Below are 16,897 nucleotides of genomic sequence, written 5' to 3'. Positions count from 1 at the left end.
CCTTCCATTTCACTCACATCATTCCTGTAATATGATGGGGAGAACTGTAGACAATGCTCAAGCTTAAGACTCAAGGCTCAGAAGCCTTAAAATGATGGCTACTTTTGTCATATATTGTCATATTGCACTAGAATAGATCAAAGGAAAAATAGAAAATTCATGAAGCGAGTAATTGGTAAAGGTTTGTACAAGTACATTTATCCTGAAAAAACTCTTCCTGTAATTGTGCTATGACAAGACCTGGAATAAACAAATGTACCAGCCTTGAAAGGTTACCCAGCCCCTAATTCTGAAACAGATTCAATGAATGCAAGAATGCCCTTTGCAAAGGAATATAGGAAAAGGAGTGAGTGGTTTTACTTCCTCCATGTCTAAATACCTGTTCTTAATCCCATATCTTTAAATGCTTCTAGGTAACACAGATGTATCAGTCTTGCATTTAAAACTGACCCAGCATCAATTGCCATTCATGAAAGAACTGCTTTCTAACTTCATTTCTGAAAGGCTCACCTTTAAATCATACCTCTTAGCCGTAGGTTCCCTGACTGGCAGAAATATTTTTTTTCTGTGTACCGTAACAGATTTTTCTTGAAACTTATAGCTAAATTGCAACCTTCTAAATTCCAAAGAATAAAACCTAATTTGTTCATTTAACCATTGAAGTCCAGGCACCATTGTGGTAAAGCTGTTTAATTTTTACTTCCATTTACATTCCTTTGTGGCTCCACCAATCTTGTCGTGATTGGGAAGGTGAGATATGCTGCTTTATATTCCATTATTAATACAGAACTGTTTCAGCACCAGCCAAACCCTGCCAATTTGAGTACTTGCCCATTAACACTGCTCTTGGCCTCCTGCCACTCAGCCATCTTCTGAACTAGGTCAATAATTTGCCTTCAATTATGTGAGCTTTAGCTTACAAGGTATCTTATCAGATATCATTTTCAAGTTCATATAAATAACATTGTCTATCCACTTTTTAAGTCTTGAAGAAATCTAATCAACTTTGTCTGGAAACGCATACCCCTTACAAACCCAGCTGGCTTGCTCTGATCAGTGAAAAAAATTCTGTGACGATTTATTCTTACTTGTAGACTTCAGTGATTTCCTGGTAATGGATGTTTAGTTAACTGGTTTACAATTTCCTGGTTTCTCTGCTGACTTCCCTCTTGAATAATAGTAAGATGCAATTTTTAAGTACAGAGGAGTAGAAAATTATGGTTAGGGCTTCTTCAGTGATATCGCTGTTGCAACAGTTTAATTTAGACCCATTAATTGTCACTTGTCTTTGAGTGATGTTCTCAAGCTCAGTGGTGAAAGTTGTCAAACTAGATATTTTTTCAGCAGTAGAACAGAAGGAGTACAGAATTCTACATAGGTTACCTATGCATCCTATAGCAAGAGACAATAAATCTCATGATCACACACTTGCAAGCAGTTATCTCTTTTTTATATCTTTCTTTTGGAACAGAGTCCATAATTCTTATTAAACCAATCAATGGCAATTACTGAGTTGAAACTTTAAGTCCATTCCCAGTTCTAATGGTATCATAAACACAGTGTCCTCAGATGCTCGGGTTGTTTTGATCATTTGGATCATTTATCAAGGTAATTATAGACAGAGACTTGCCATTCCAAAAAAATAATGCATTCAAAATGATCAAAAATCCCCAACCATCTGTTTCTCAAGAGGTATAACAGCAGCTGTCCCCCTGTTTATTTCTAACCTTGGTTTTAGGTTGTGCAATAGTTTTCAGCTCTTTGCTATATTCCTGTGAATGTGTGAGACTTCTGCTAACTTTCCACATTTTGGCCTCAGAATTGATCTTTGCCTTTAAACATATGCAAAACATTGCATGGCACATCACCTGCTGTTTTGGTCACAGCACCGTAACTGCAAAATTCAGTAGTGCCAAGAACTATTAAGCACTCACTATGTCTGTTTGGGGACTGGGGCCAGTTTTGAGGAGTCAAAAGGGTGGGAAAGTGAAGGGGGTGATGAGGATCTGGAGAGCGTGAGGATATTGCCTGGAAACTGAGAGCTATGGGAGGGGGAAGGTGGCAGTGGGGAGGTTTGAGATGGTATGGTGAGGATAAATAGGTCAGCAATAGTCAGAACCTGTCTTGCAAATCGATGCCTGGATGAGTGGGACCTTGTTGGGAGGTTACTAAGGAGTTACTAGGGATTTTTTATTTCAAAAATAAGCTTTATTCAAGAAAGAATATATCCAAAAAAATACAAAAAACATTGCATGGCTTTCTTCACGTTAATGGTGTTGTCCAGTCTATACATTCATAGTGTTGTCAGGTCTATACATATGTGGTATCATCAAGTTGATACATTCTCTGTAAAAAGCACCAATGCCTCTTATTACAGATTTTTGTATCTTTGTTAGCCATGAGTGAGGTACCAAAGAACTGGAGGGTGGCTAATATTGTGCCTTTATTTAGGAAGGGCTGCAAGGACAAGCCAGGGAACTACAGGCTCATGAGCCTTACATCAGTGGTCATTGAGTCATAAGAGTCATTGAAAAGTACAGCACGGGAACAGCCTTTCGGCCCACAATGTTGTGCTGAACTAAATAAATTAGTGATCAAATCCTAACTAAACTAATCCCTTATGCCTACACAATGTCCATATCCCTCCACTTCCTGCACATTCATGTGCCTATCTAAGACCCTCTTGAATGCCTGTATTGTATCTGCCTCCACCACCACCCCTGGCAGCACATTCTAGGCACCCACCACTCTGTGTAAAAAAAAAAACTTGCCCTGCACATCTCCTTTGAACTTACCCCCTCTCTCCTTAAATGCATGCCCTCTGGTATTAGACATTTTAACCAGATAAAAGATACTAGCTATGATGGGAAAGTTATTGGAGTGAATTCTGAGAGACAAGATCTGTCTACATTGGAAAGGCAAGGACTGATTAGGGATTAGTCAGCATGACTTTGTGTGTGAGAAATCATGACTCATGAATTTGATTATGTTTTTTGGAGAGATGATGAAGAGAATTGACAAGGGTAGGGCAGTAGTCGTTGTCTACATGGACCTTAGCAAGGCCTTTGACGAGTTCCCACATGGTGGGTTGTCCGGAAGGTTAGATCATATGGGATCCAGGGTAAGCTAGCCAATTGGATACAAAATCGACTTGGTGGTAGGAGTCAGAGGGTAGTGGAGGAGGGTTGTTTTTAGCAATTGAAGGCCCTGGTGTGCTGCATGGATCAGTGTTGGGTCCTCTGTTTGTCATATATATTAACGATTTGGATGAGAATGTAGTTGACATGATTAGTAAATTTACAGATGACACCAAAATTGGTGGTGAGGTGGACAGTGAAGAAGGTTGTCTAAGGTTACAACAGGATCTAGATCAACTGGGAAAGTGGGCAAAGAAATGGCAGATGAAATTTAACTCAGACAGGTGTGAAGTGATGCATTTTGGAAAGTTAAACCGAGGCTGGACAAACACGGTGAAAAGCAGGACCCCAGGGAGAGAGACCTAGGGTTACATAGTTCCCTGGACGTGACAACACAGTTAGACAAGATGGCAAAGAAGGCAAATGGCATGCTTGCCTTCATTGGTCGGGGCACTGAGTATAAGAGTTGGTACGTCATGTTGCAGCTCCATAACATGTTATTGAGATTGCAGGGAGTCAGAGTTATGCAGCATGGGAGCAGGCCTTTCGGCCAACTCATCCATATGGACCAAGGTGCCTTCCTGAGATAGTCCCATTTGCCTATGTTTGGCCCATATCCCTCCAAACCTTTCCTATCTAGGTACCTATACAAATGTCTTTTAAACATTGTAACATAATTGTAAACATTGGAATTGTACCTGCATTTACTACTTCCTCAGGCAGCTCATTCCATATAATCAGCATCCTCTGTGTGAAAAGCTTGCCCCTCAGAACACCTTAAAACTAGGCCCTCTAGTTTTAGACACCTCTACCCTGGGAAAAAAAAGACTATGACCATCCATCTTATCTATGCTCCTCATGATTTTATAAACCTCTATAATGTCACTTCTCAACCTCCTTCGTTCCAGGGAAAGCAGTTCCAGCCTATCCGGCCTCTCCATATAACTTAAGGCCTCCAGTGCTGTCAACATCCTTATGAATCTTCCTGCATCCTCTCTAGCTTAATCATAGTATGGGGACCAGAACTGTTCAAAATATCCAGGTACTTGATCTTTGCCTTTAAACATGTGCCAAAGGATCATTGCATGCAGACCCCCCACTCTTTTACCACACTTGGAACAGAACCTTAAGGTAGTCAGACTGGATAGTGAAGAGAACAGAGGATCGGTCAGGCCAGTTGCCAAAGAGCATGGCCTTGCTCTTTCAGTGGTTAACTCTGGCCCCGGATGTCAGCTCAAGCTGGTTGCAGATGCAAAACAGTCCATGGACCAACAATGAATCTGAGCAGAAATGGTAATGCCATCCATGTACAGGGAGACTTTGATCTGAGTGCTCCATCTGCCTGGCATCATCACCCTCTGCGCCTGAGTCCTTCCTGCTGGATTTAGCAAAGGGTCTAAGCAACACACAAGACAGGAGAGTGGGCAACCTTGCCTGACTTTCAGACATGATAGGGAAGCTACCTGTTTCCCACTCATTAATTTGGACTGCACTACTGATGTCTGTGTAGAGCACTTGAATACACTTCCTCATTCCCTCCGCAATCCATCATGTATCAAGATGATCAGGCATGTGTCCACCCACCAGTCCTGCACGTAGCTGATGGTTACCTGAATAGCTCAAGGCTGTCAGAGATTTTCCTGCTGGGTACAATGTAGGTTTGGCCTATGTGGATCACCTGTCTCAAAACAGACTTGATCTGATTGGTGACGACCTTGGACAGGATCTTGTAGTCCATCAATGTGGCTTGGGAGTCAGAAAATCGGTGGAACATGGAACATTGAACATAGTACAGCATGGGAAAAGGCCATGGTGTCTGTGTCCACCATGACACCAATGCAAACTAATCCCATCTTTCTGCACGTGGTCTATAACCCTCCATTCCCTGCCTCAATGCCTCTTAAGCATTGCTATCATATCTGCTTCCACCACTTCCCCTTGCAGAACATTCCAGGCACCTACCACTCTCTGTGTTTTTTAAAAAAAAAATCTTGCCTCGTAAACCTCCTTTAAACTGTCCCCTTCTCACCTTAAAGCTATGCCTTCTAGCATTTGACATTTCCACCCCGGAAAAAAGACTCTATCTACCCTATCTATAATTCTCCATTTTATATACTTCTATCAGGTCACCCCTCAGACTACAATGCTGCAGAGAAAACAATCTAAGTTTGTCCAATTGCTCCTTATAGCTAATACTCTCTAGTCCAGGCAACATGCTGGTGAACCTCTTTTGTGTTCTTTCCAAAGCCTCTACACCCTTCCTGTAATGCGAGATTGGGATCTCCAGGAGACCAAGCATATCATTTACGTCATAGTGCAACAGAGGAAGCAGTGTTGTGACAATCATTCTGATGGTTCTTTATCAACCTGAAGCATTAATTGTGTTTCTCTCCACATATGCTGTCTGACCTGCTGACTATTTCTGTTTTTATTTATTTTATCTTAGTTATTCTGTGTGTGCTTAACAGTGGCATCTCATTTGAATAATGTGACCTAATTTCCCAGGGATTATTCCAAAGGAATATTGCATGGAGAGTGACATGTTCCATGTTTGACTGCTGTGGAATTTATGTCTGGTGTTCAAGGGTGAATCATGACTGAAAGTGCCTAGACAAATTTCAAGAGTGGCATGATTCAACCTTGTAATGGTTACATGAGCATCCCACTCCAGTAAAAAAATAGATTCACAGATGAATAACACTGGACAAAATAGTGCCACATGTCTGAACTTTTAGATCCTTGACTTTTCAGAGCTCTATAATCTCTTTACCATTTGAAAATTCTGTTTCTAGCCCTGCTATATAATATGTAGGGTTTGCCTGAAACATACTAATCTCCCCTTTCTATCTGTTCCAATATGTCATAATTTTTATTTTAATTTTCCCCTTCAGAAAATTAAAGAATGATGTTTCTGTTTCTCTCTGGTGTTGTATTATTTTAACCTGCAATATTGATTTCCTGAATCAATGCAGCACAGAATGACCAGGATCATCAATACTACTCTCTGGCTATTACTATTCTCATTTGAAAAAATCTAACCTAGAGGTGTAATTCTTTGCTGGTAATTACTTTTCACCATTCATACAGTGGCAATGATTTAACTGCTTTTCCATTTCTGCTCACCTGCTTCATTTGCACTAAACATTTCTGGGATATTTATTATTTCAATTATTAAGAACAAAGACATATAGTGCCCTATATGCAGAATGACTTTGATGGTTTTGTTCTTGATTTTCAGCTGTATGTTACATTGTGGTGACACATTGATGTTACCTTGTTATTGACATAATGTTTGGATGGAGACAGAACTGAGGTACTAGAATTGGACAAGAACTGAATATATTTTCATTAATTTTGCACAGAAATATCACTACTCCCTTAATGACTTTTCTGTGGGTAGTAAGACTTGTATTTGGTCAAAATTGTCATTCTTTTCTGTTTTTCAATTATTTCTTCGATACGTTATGGTACCAAGCTATCTCTATATTGATCGCAGATCAGATAAGATGCATCTTCTATCACCTCTAAACCTGCTTATCCTCTTTTTTTCCACTCCTATTGTCTTTGATTCCATTCCTTCTCCAATATATTTCTTTTTATGTCTCTCCTTTCTGATCCATTAAGCCTATACATTCCCTTGTGCCATGGTATAACATGATTGGATTAACAGGTTACTCAATGTCATATTTTTATTCAATTAACTAATTTTTGTCAATTAACAGTAATTACACTTGAGAATATGATGGTGAACCGCCTTCTTGGACTGCTATAGTCTCTCTGGTAAATGTTCTCCTGTAGAGTATCTCAGGATTTAGATCCAGTGACAAAAGATGTCAAGAAGCAGGGTAGGAGAGTGTTGATCATGGGTAGCAGGCCAAATTGAGCTTGATCCAGCCCCATTCTTCTTTTTATTGATTATCTGACTAACCACCTGCTTAAACTTGCAGGATGGTTTTACCAGTCATGCAGGTCATGTTTCTTTTATGATATCAGAGTGTTCCATGAAAGATTGGTTTGAGGATTAATGTCATATTTAAAAATACTATAGTGTTTCATGTGTCTCTTTATACCATCAGGAAAATTCCTCCTAAACAGACTGTATAATCTAAATAAAAATGAGATTGATTTCAATATAATACACAGGCTTCAAGCAGCAGAAGCAAAAAAGAAGCTTGAAAAGTGAGTATATCAATTTTTACCAATACTTTTCTTATTGTTGGTCCTCATTAAACCTACTCCTCCCTATCATCCTGACTGTTCTTACTGACATGGTCTTCATTCCTAATATCCTTACATTTCAGGATATTTCAGCCTTTTTCCCAGGGTTGGGGAGTCAAGAACTAGAGGGCATAGGTTTAAGGTGAGAGGGGAAAGATTTAATAAGCATTTGAGCGGCAATTTTTTTACACAAGCGGTGGTAAGTATGTGGAATGAGCTGCCAGAGGAAGTGATTGAGGCAGGTACAATAACAACTATTAAAAGATAGTTGGATAGGTACATGACTGGAAAGGTTTAGAAGGTTATGGGCCAAATGCTGGCATATGGGACTAGCTTGGATGGGGCATCTTGGTCAGTGTGGTCCAGTTGGGCTGAAGGACCTGTTTCTGTGCTTTTTAACTCTATGAACTTTATGAACACTGTATAATGGCCAACAGGCATTGACATTCACCACCATAAGTAAGAGGACAACATAATCATACTCTTACCAAAAATATTTCATTCCAGGTTCATTATGAAAAGCCGCAATAACATCCCCCCCCCCCCACCGCCTTTTTTAATGAAACCATCATTTAAAATCCCTTGTTCATTCACTCCAATCTTATCTCCAACTACAAGTATGAAGGAGTCATGTATTCCTTTGCCTCCAAAATGAAATCATAAGACCAATGGACTTTGTAGCTTCCCATCCCATCAGTGCAAGAGCACTGGGTCAAACGCCTAAAGATCCCCCCTTCCCTAGCTCTCAGAGGCAAGCTTTTCTAGGGCAGGCACAGCAGCGTAGTGGTTAGCATAACACTTTTACAGCACCAGAGACCCGGGTTCAATTCTGGTAAGGAGTTTGTATGTTCTCCCTGTGTCTACGTGGGTTTCCTCCAGGTGCTCCGGTTTCCTCTTGCATTCCAAAGATGTACAGGTTAGGAAGTTATGGGCATGCTATGTTGGCGCCGGAAGTATGGCGACACTTGCGGGCTGTCCCCAGAGCACTCTACGCAAAAGATGCATTTCACTGTGTGTTTTGATGTACATGTGACTAATAAAGATATCTTAGTTTATCTCTTATCTCTCCTCATGTAGCAACTATAACTCGTTCACTATTCCCATCTCCTCTGAAATCTGCAGTCATTGCCCCTCTTATTAAGTCTCCTGTATGATCAAAACAGCTATTCTTTGTGACCATCACCAAGAGTCATAGAGTGTACAGCACAGAAACAGGTCCTTTGGCCCAACATCCATGCTGACCAAGATGCCCATCTAAGCTAATCCCATTTGCCTACATTTGGTCTTTATCCACCTAAACCTGTCCTATCCATGTACCTGTCCAACTATCTTTTAAATGTTGTTATTGTACCTGCCTCAACCATTTCCTCTAACAGCTCATTTCATATACCCACCAGTCTCTGCCTGAAGAAGTCACCTCTCAGGTCCCTTTTCAATGTTTCCCCTCTCGCTTTAAACCTCCGCCCTCCTAATTTTTGATTCCCTTCCCCTGGGGATAAAAGACTGTGCGTTCCAGGTGCGGCCTCACCAACATCTTGTACAACTGCAACATAATGTCTGAACTCCTCTATTCAGTGCCCTGACTTGAAGGCCAGTGTGCCAAATGCCTTCTTCGCCACCCTGTCTACTTATGATGTCAAGATGAATAAGGACCTTTCTGCAGCTTTTATTACAATTGACTACACTATTCCCATCCAAACACTGTTGTCCAGCTGGATGGGCTGCACTTGCCTGTTTCCATTCCTAGATTTCCCATCATAGCTGTCACTTTCAAAGTTTTCGTCCCTCAGAGCCTTGATCACAATTGTTTGAACTGTGAATAGCATCATCTCTTCCGGAGGTGGGGGGGGGGGGTGTGGGTGGGGGTGTGCAGGTAACTATAGTTGTAGGCCATCTTCTTCCAGAAAGAGTCAAGTATCTTATTGAATGCCACTCAGTATAGATGGGTGATGAGGCTATCATGACAGGCAGTATGCACAAGCTGTGAACTATTGATATGCGTTTTGTAGAAGGGATAGTGTGTAAGGCTGTGCAAAATTGTTGCCTGGTGAATGAGGGGGTGCGGTGATGATTGTGTGCAGTTGGTGCGATGTGGCATTTAAAGATGCATTCATTGACCTTGATCACATTTTTGTGGCACTGCTTGGCATGTAGCACTGGCATTCACATCCACAAGTATCTTCTCCATGTGCCTTCATGGTGTTGCTTGGAGGGACATCAGGTTCCTGCAGAAAGATGACACCTCTCCTCTTTTTGACTTCCTCGACCACTGCTTGTAGTACAGCACCAGAAGATTGTGGAGTCATCTCTTTCCACATCTGATTGAATAAGCTGTATTCACTGCTACATTTACTAATCCAGTTCTTAAGCTGCAATCAGCCTATCCCTTATGAGGTGCAGCTTGGCTTTGTCATGTAGCAACATCAGCTGCCACGAACCACTCATGTACTTGTGCTTCCCAATCAATATAATAACCTGCTTGGTGTTGGCTGGATGCTGAAATTATTATAATGAGCAGGCAGTCGAAATTTGGAATGGGTATGGTGTGGCTATAACCATTCCTTGTAATCCCCACGTCCATTTTTAGTACTATCCAATTTATCCCTTCTGGTGTCATTATCATAAAAAGATTGTAGAAGCCCTGAAGAAGATATAGAATAGATTTACAAAGATGATTCCAGAACTGAGAAATCCATAAAACAGAGACTTGGACTATTTTTCTGTAGAAAAAGGATATTGCAGGGCGATTTAAGGTCTTTAAGCTAATGAAAAATCATGAAGAAGTTTCCTTTGGTATTGATGTCCCAATTACCTCCTTGGCACTCACTCCACAGCCCATGCATCCTTCCTCAACCATGGTGTTCAGAGTGCTTGGTGCATTCAAACCAAGGTCCTGCTTATCTTTAGCATAACTTCTGCTTCTTGTATTCCAGTCTTATGGATATAAAGTCTAGTGTTCCATTCTGATAGTTTTATACACCTGTATATGACAGTTTAATAATCTATGTTAATGGACCTGTCAAGTCTCCAAGGACTTCGACTGTATCCAGGTATTATCATTTAGAAAATACTCTTTTTCAATGCTTCTTAGGTCCTAAACGGATGACCTACTGGTTGCCCAAATTGAAATCCATTTGGTACAATTTTGTCCAGTCGTTTAATCTGGTATATATATCTTTGTAATCTAATGTTTCCCTCTACACTGCTCACAATGCTGCCTATCTTTTTTGTAATTGGAAAACTTGGATATGTGATTTTTCTACCCTATCTCCTAAGTAGTTACAAATACCATGAATAGTTGTGACAACACAGATCGTAGCAGGACACTACAGGTCGCATGCTGCCAATTTGATTACCCGTCTATTTTCCTAATCTCTGTCTCCTGCCACTCATGTAATTCCTCGCCATATCAGTAATTTGTCTTCAGGTCCATAGGTTTCAATTCTAGCTAACAATGTCTTACAACTTGCATTCACTGAGATAAGGTTTGTCTCAGAGCCACAGAAAGAGATATTAATATAGGTATTTAGAAGCTTATCTTATGGTGACATAGAAGGAGGCCATTTGGCACATCAGGTCTATGTCAACTCCCAGGGAAGCAATCCCACTAGTCCCATCACACTTCTCCTTATTTCCCTATACTCCTGCAACTTATTGTTTCTCACACATGCCCATTAACTCCCATTTGATTCTTTTTGCCTTTAACTTACATTAAGAGGTAATTTATAGCAGCAAGTTAACCTACCAGCACATCTTTGAGATGTGTGAGGAAACTGGGGCACCCAGGAGAAACGTATAGTCACAGAGAGAAAATGCAAACTCCACATAGACAGCACCAAAATCAGGATCAAACCTGGGTCCTGGAGTTCTAAGGCTGCAAACATCATTGCTCCTTTGTCAAAATAGTAGATTTCAATATTCACCCCATTAAAATTAGTAATGCACAAGACTCTAGAACTGGAGGAGTGCAAAGGTCATGAAGGTTTTTAGGACTGTAGAAGGTTAAAGAAATGGAGAGGTTTGGGATTAAAACCAGGGAAGGGTTTAAACACAATGATGATCATTTTAAAGTTCAAATATGATAACAAGAAATGATACCATAACAGACATGTTTTCCAAGAGTTATTCAGGAGTCAAAACAACTTTTATGATGTGCTATTTTGTAGACAAGCTGCACTAGATGCTTTAAAAGAAACAGAAAATCCACAGCCAGAATCAGTGGAAATGAAAGAGGAAAATGAAGGTATGTTGCTTTATTTATAAAAACCACTGTGGTTTACATTGTGCTGAATGTAGACAAATACTTTATGCTTTTTAATTGTACAATCAGTTCCTAGAGATAGTTGAAACTCAAGAAAAGCATCAGTTTGACATGCAGTTGTTTGTTATTTCAGAATTGCTAAATTCAAATTAGCTAGTAAGTTATTTGTAGCATAAATTCCTACTTTGCTCTGATTTCAATATTTAACCGGGAATTTTTTTTAGTATGAAAATAGTTTCCAACTTGAGAGTGAATGAACCCTCGAAAAGCTGGAGGACTTGAGGGGCAGCACAGTGGCAGAGCTAGTAGTATTTCTGCCTCACAGCTCCACTGACCCAGCTTCAATCTTGAACTTTGGTGCTGTCTGCGTGGAGTTTGCATGTTCTCCCTGTGATTTCCCCTGACAGCTCCAAAGATGTGCAGGTTGATAGGTTAAGTGGCCAGTGCAAGTTGCCACTGGTATGTAGGTGAGTTGTAGAATCTGGGGGAAGTAGGATTTGTGTAGATTGGTGCTTGATGTTCGGCGCAGACTTGTTAACTCGGAGGGCCTATTTCCATGCTGTATGACTATGACTTATGGGGAAATCCTGATTGGTAAAACTGCAGGTCATTCGGGTAACAGAAATTCGCCTTTGCTGTGGGGCAATAAGATTTGGATATGATGCCACCGTATCGATTGGGTTAGCAGTCACAGCTGAATCCCTCCTTTGCCACGTCCTCTCAAGTCTGAGGACATGTGAACAGATGTCTCAAAGGGCAGCGGTGCCGCACTTTTCATCTGCAAGGCATTGTGCTGCATTCTTGTGAGCCTCAGTAGCCATGGCTAGTTCCTTAAAGTAATCCCTTGGCCTTTACTCCACTTTCGTTAAGTCACTGCACTTTAACCCGTTACCCCCCTGAACTCCTACACCACCATGAACCCCGATCGTCAATTGCCATCCCTTTTGTTGATATCCCCGAGCCCTTGCACACCGGAGAAAATGCCTCGCAGATGAAGAGTGCGGGAACGCGGCACTCTAAGACGTCTGTTTACACGTCGTTGGACGAGAGAGGTCATGGCAAAGGAGGGACTTGGCTGTGACTTCCAACCCAATCGAAGTGGTCATTGATGCTCTCTTTTTAAGGAAAAGAGACTTTTGACTCCTCCTTCGGCAAAGGAGTGGACATGTGTATTTGAGAGAATCTCTGGCTTCCCAAATGCAATTATTTCCCAAATGCAAATTATTCTTCAGGTGATATATTGGTGCAGAGGTTAGTGCTCCTGCCTCAGAATTCCAGGGACCTGGGTTTGATTCTGACTTTGGGCACTTTCTGTGTGTAGTTTGAACGTTCTCTCCATGACTGCCCAAGTTACCTCCCACATCCCAAATCTGTGCTTGTAGATTAATTGGCCACTGTAACTTACCCCTTCAAAGGGGAGTAAATGGGCATAATGTGAGAGGAAATAAATTGCAAGGGAAAAGGTAAATAAGGAGGATAGAATGGGACTAAGAGGGTTGCTCCTCTGTGAGCTGGCATGAACCCTCTGGACCAAGTGGCCTCCTGAGGGACTGTAGGTATAAGATAAGCCTCCCCAAGTGAATATTGCAGTGGTGATGCATTGATTATGAAAACCAAAGACAAAAGGGCAAGTAAAATATAATTTATTGAAGGATGAGTCAAGACAGAAAAAATCAAATAAAATTATATTATTAGTTCTAACTTCCCTAAATTTAGAGGCTGCATTACTTATTGGAAGTTGTTTCTGCTTTTAAAAAGAAGTCTAAAGTGCAATAATTTGTCCACAGTCTTAATTTAAAATCTTTTATTATTTCTCAATAGTCTGATGCTAAAGTATTAGTTGATATACATATGTGAAAAAGTGACTGACAAAAAAAGATCATGCCTATTTAATAATGACCTACATTTCAACTGCAGTTGTTGAAGAAATTGAAGCAACTTCACAATCTAAATCAGATGATCAACCATCTATAAATGAAAATGTGCTTGAAACCAAACCTTCATTTGAACCACAACCTGCAACTGCACAGGGATCAGAAGCTGCACCTTCTCCTGCATCTGCCTCTGAACCACAGTCTGTAGCTGGTCAAGGATCAGATGCTGCACTTCCTCAAGCATCTGCATCAGACCCACAATCAGAACCAGAGCCAGGTTAGGCTAGTCATTGACTACGTTGAAAAAGTAAAGCAACTTAAAAAAAACAAGTATCACACTTGTGAAAGTGTTAAGATCTTTGATGTCAATATTCCAGGGTACCTAATGAAGGAACTTAAGTATGGTGCCAAAATGGATGAACCTTCTCAAATAGTTTTTATTTTTGAATGAAATATATCTTATTAGAATTGCAAAACATAAGAACATAAGTAATAGGAGCAGGAGTAGGCAATCTGGCCCATCGAACCTGCTCTGCCATTCAATAAGACCATGGCTGATCTGGCTGTGAACTCAGATCCACCTAGCTGTCTTTCCCCTATAACCCTTAAATTCCCCTACTATGCAAAAATCTATCTAACTGTGTCTTAAATGTATTTAATGAGGTAGCCTCTATAGCTTCCCTGGGCAGAGAATTCCACAGATTCGCTACTCTCTGGGAAAAGCAGTTTCTCTTCATCTCTGTCCTAAATCTTTTCCCCTGAATCTTGAGGCTATGTCCCCTAGTTCTAGTCTCACTAACCAGTGCAAAAAACCTTCCTGCTTCTATCATCCCTTTCATAATTTTATATATTTCTCTAAGATCCCTTCTCATTCTTCTGAATTCCAGTGAGTATAGTCCCAGGCAACTTGATCTTTCCTCATACGCTAACCCCCTCATCTCCGGAATCATCCTCCTCTGCACTGTCTCCAAAGCCAGTATATCTTTCCCCAAGGAGACCTGAACTGCACGCAGTACTCCAGGTGTGGCCTCACTAGTATCCTGTACAGTTGTAGCACATTTAAATAATACTCTGATCTTCTGTTTTTCCTTCCAAAGTGGATGACCTCGCATTTACCAACATTGTACTCCATCCGCCAGACCCTTGCCCACTCAATCAACCTATCTATATCTCTCTGTAGACTCTCCACATCCTGTGCACAATTTGCTTTTCCACTCAATTTAGTGTCATCAGCAAACTTAGATACACTACACTCGGTCCCCTCTTCTAAATTGTTAATGTATGTCATGAACAGTGGCGGGCCCAGCACCAACCCCTGCGGCACCCCGCTCACCACTGATGGCCGACCAGAAAAACACCCATTTATCCCAACTCTCTGCCTCCTATAGGTTAATCAATCCTCTATCCATGCTAATACATTACACCCAAATCCATGCAGCCTTGTCTTATAGATAAGTCTTTTATGTGGCACCTTATCGAACGCTTTCCAGAAATCCAAGTATACAACATCCATCTGTTCCCTCAAAGAACTCCAGTAGGTTTGTCAAACAGGATCTGCTCTTCCTGAATCCATGCTGTGTCTGCCTGATGTAACAACTTCTATCCAGATGTCTCGCTATTTCTTCCTTAATGATAGCTTCAAGCATTTTCCTGATTATAAATGTTAAGCTAACTGGCCTATAGTTACCTGCCTTTTGCCTACATCCTTTTTTAAACAGTGGTGTGACATTCACTGTCTTTTAATCCACCGGCACCTGCCCAGAGTCCAGAGAATTTTGGTAAATTATCACAAATGCCTCTACTATAACTTCTGTTATTTCTTTCGTACCCTGGGATGCATCCCATCAGGACCAGGGGACTTGTCTACCTTTAGGCCCACTAGTTTGCTCATCACTATCTCTTGAGTGATAGCAATTGTATCAAGATCCTCAGCTCCCATCGCATCCATAACATCTCTCTTTGTCATGTTAGGCATGTCCTCCACCGTGAAGACTGATACAAAATATTCTTTCAAAGCTCGGCCATTTCCATATTACCCAATATTAATTCCCCCTTCTCAACTTCCAAGGGATTTATGTTCACTTTAGCCACCCTTTTCTGCTTTATATAATTATAAAATCTTTTATGGGGCGACACGGTAGTGTAGCGGTTAGCGCGATGCTATTACAGCGCCAGCAATCGGGGTTCAATTCCCGTCGCTGTCTGTAAGGAGTTTGTACGTTCTCCCGTGTCTGTGTGGGTTTCCTCTGTGTGCTCCAGCTTCCTCCCACATTCCAAAGACGTGTGGGTAGGTTAATTTGGGTTTAAAATGGGCGGCGTGGACTCATTGGGCCGGAAGGGCCTGTTACCACGCTGTAAATAAAATTTTTTAAAAAATTATCTGTTGTTATATTTTGTGCTAGTTTATTTTCATAATCGATCTTCCCTTTCCTTATTGCCTGCTTAGTGGTTCTTTGTTGCTTTTTAAAGTTTTCCCAATCTTCTGATTTCCCACTACTCTTGGTGACTTTGTATGCATGAGCTTTTAGTTTGATGCCTTCTTTTACTTCCTTAGTTATCCAAGGCTGGGTCTCCCTACCCTTGCTGTCCTTGCTTTTGACTGGAATATACTTTTGTTGAGTACTGTGAAAAATCTCTATGGAAGTCTTCCACTGTTCCTCAACTGTCCCACCATATAGCCTGTGTACCCAGTCTACACTAGCCAACTCCTCCCTCATCCTGTTGTAGTCTCCCTTATTTAGTTATAATATACTGGTTTTAGATCAAACTATTGTACCTTCCATTTGTATGATAAATTCAGTCATACCATGATCACTCTTTCCAAGAGGATCCCTAACTACAAGATCATTAATTTTACCTGTCTCATTGCACAGGACCAGATCTAAGATAGCATTTTCCCTTGTAGGTTCACTAACATGCTGTTCAAGAAAGCTATCATGGATGCATTCTATGAAGTCCTCCTCAAGACTGCCTCAACAACTTGATTGGAAGTTAAAGTCCCCCACAACAACTACCGTTCCATTCTTACATGCATCAGATATTTCTTGGTTTATTGCCTGTGCCACTGTAATGTTATTATTCAGTGGCCTATAGACAACTCCCACCAGTGATTTTTTTTTCCCCTTTACTATTCCTAATCTCTGCCCAGATGGACTCAATATTCTGCTCCTTAGATCTTTATCGTCTCTCACTGTTGCCCTGATCTCATTCTTAATTAAGAGCACTACCCCACCTCCCTTACCTTCCTGCCTATCCTTCTGTATTACCTGATACCCTTGGATATTTAATTCCCAATCATTTCCACCCTGCAACCACGTTTCTGTAATGGCCACTGAATGTTACCGTTTTGTACTGATTTGTGCCACAAGTTCACTGACCTTGTTTTGAATACCAAGGGCATTCAGATA

General features: G+C 40.9%; 1 protein-coding gene across 1 annotated transcript in view; it reads left to right on the top strand.

Moving 5' to 3' along the window:
- ak9 (adenylate kinase 9) overlaps positions 1–16,897 on the top strand; it is a 137,864-nt gene that overhangs the window by 72,445 nt on the left and 48,522 nt on the right. Inside the window, 3 exon segments of the mRNA XM_052025445.1 lie at positions 7,214–7,316; positions 11,522–11,598; positions 13,534–13,767. Of these exon segments, the coding sequence (XP_051881405.1) occupies positions 7,214–7,316; positions 11,522–11,598; positions 13,534–13,767 (414 nt within the window).

Source organism: Pristis pectinata, chromosome 10, assembly GCF_009764475.1.
Source record: "Pristis pectinata isolate sPriPec2 chromosome 10, sPriPec2.1.pri, whole genome shotgun sequence".
Taxonomy (NCBI): domain Eukaryota; kingdom Metazoa; phylum Chordata; class Chondrichthyes; order Rhinopristiformes; family Pristidae; genus Pristis; species Pristis pectinata.
Note: the sequence above shows the minus strand (reverse complement) of the source record. Positions and strands in the feature narration are given on the sequence as shown.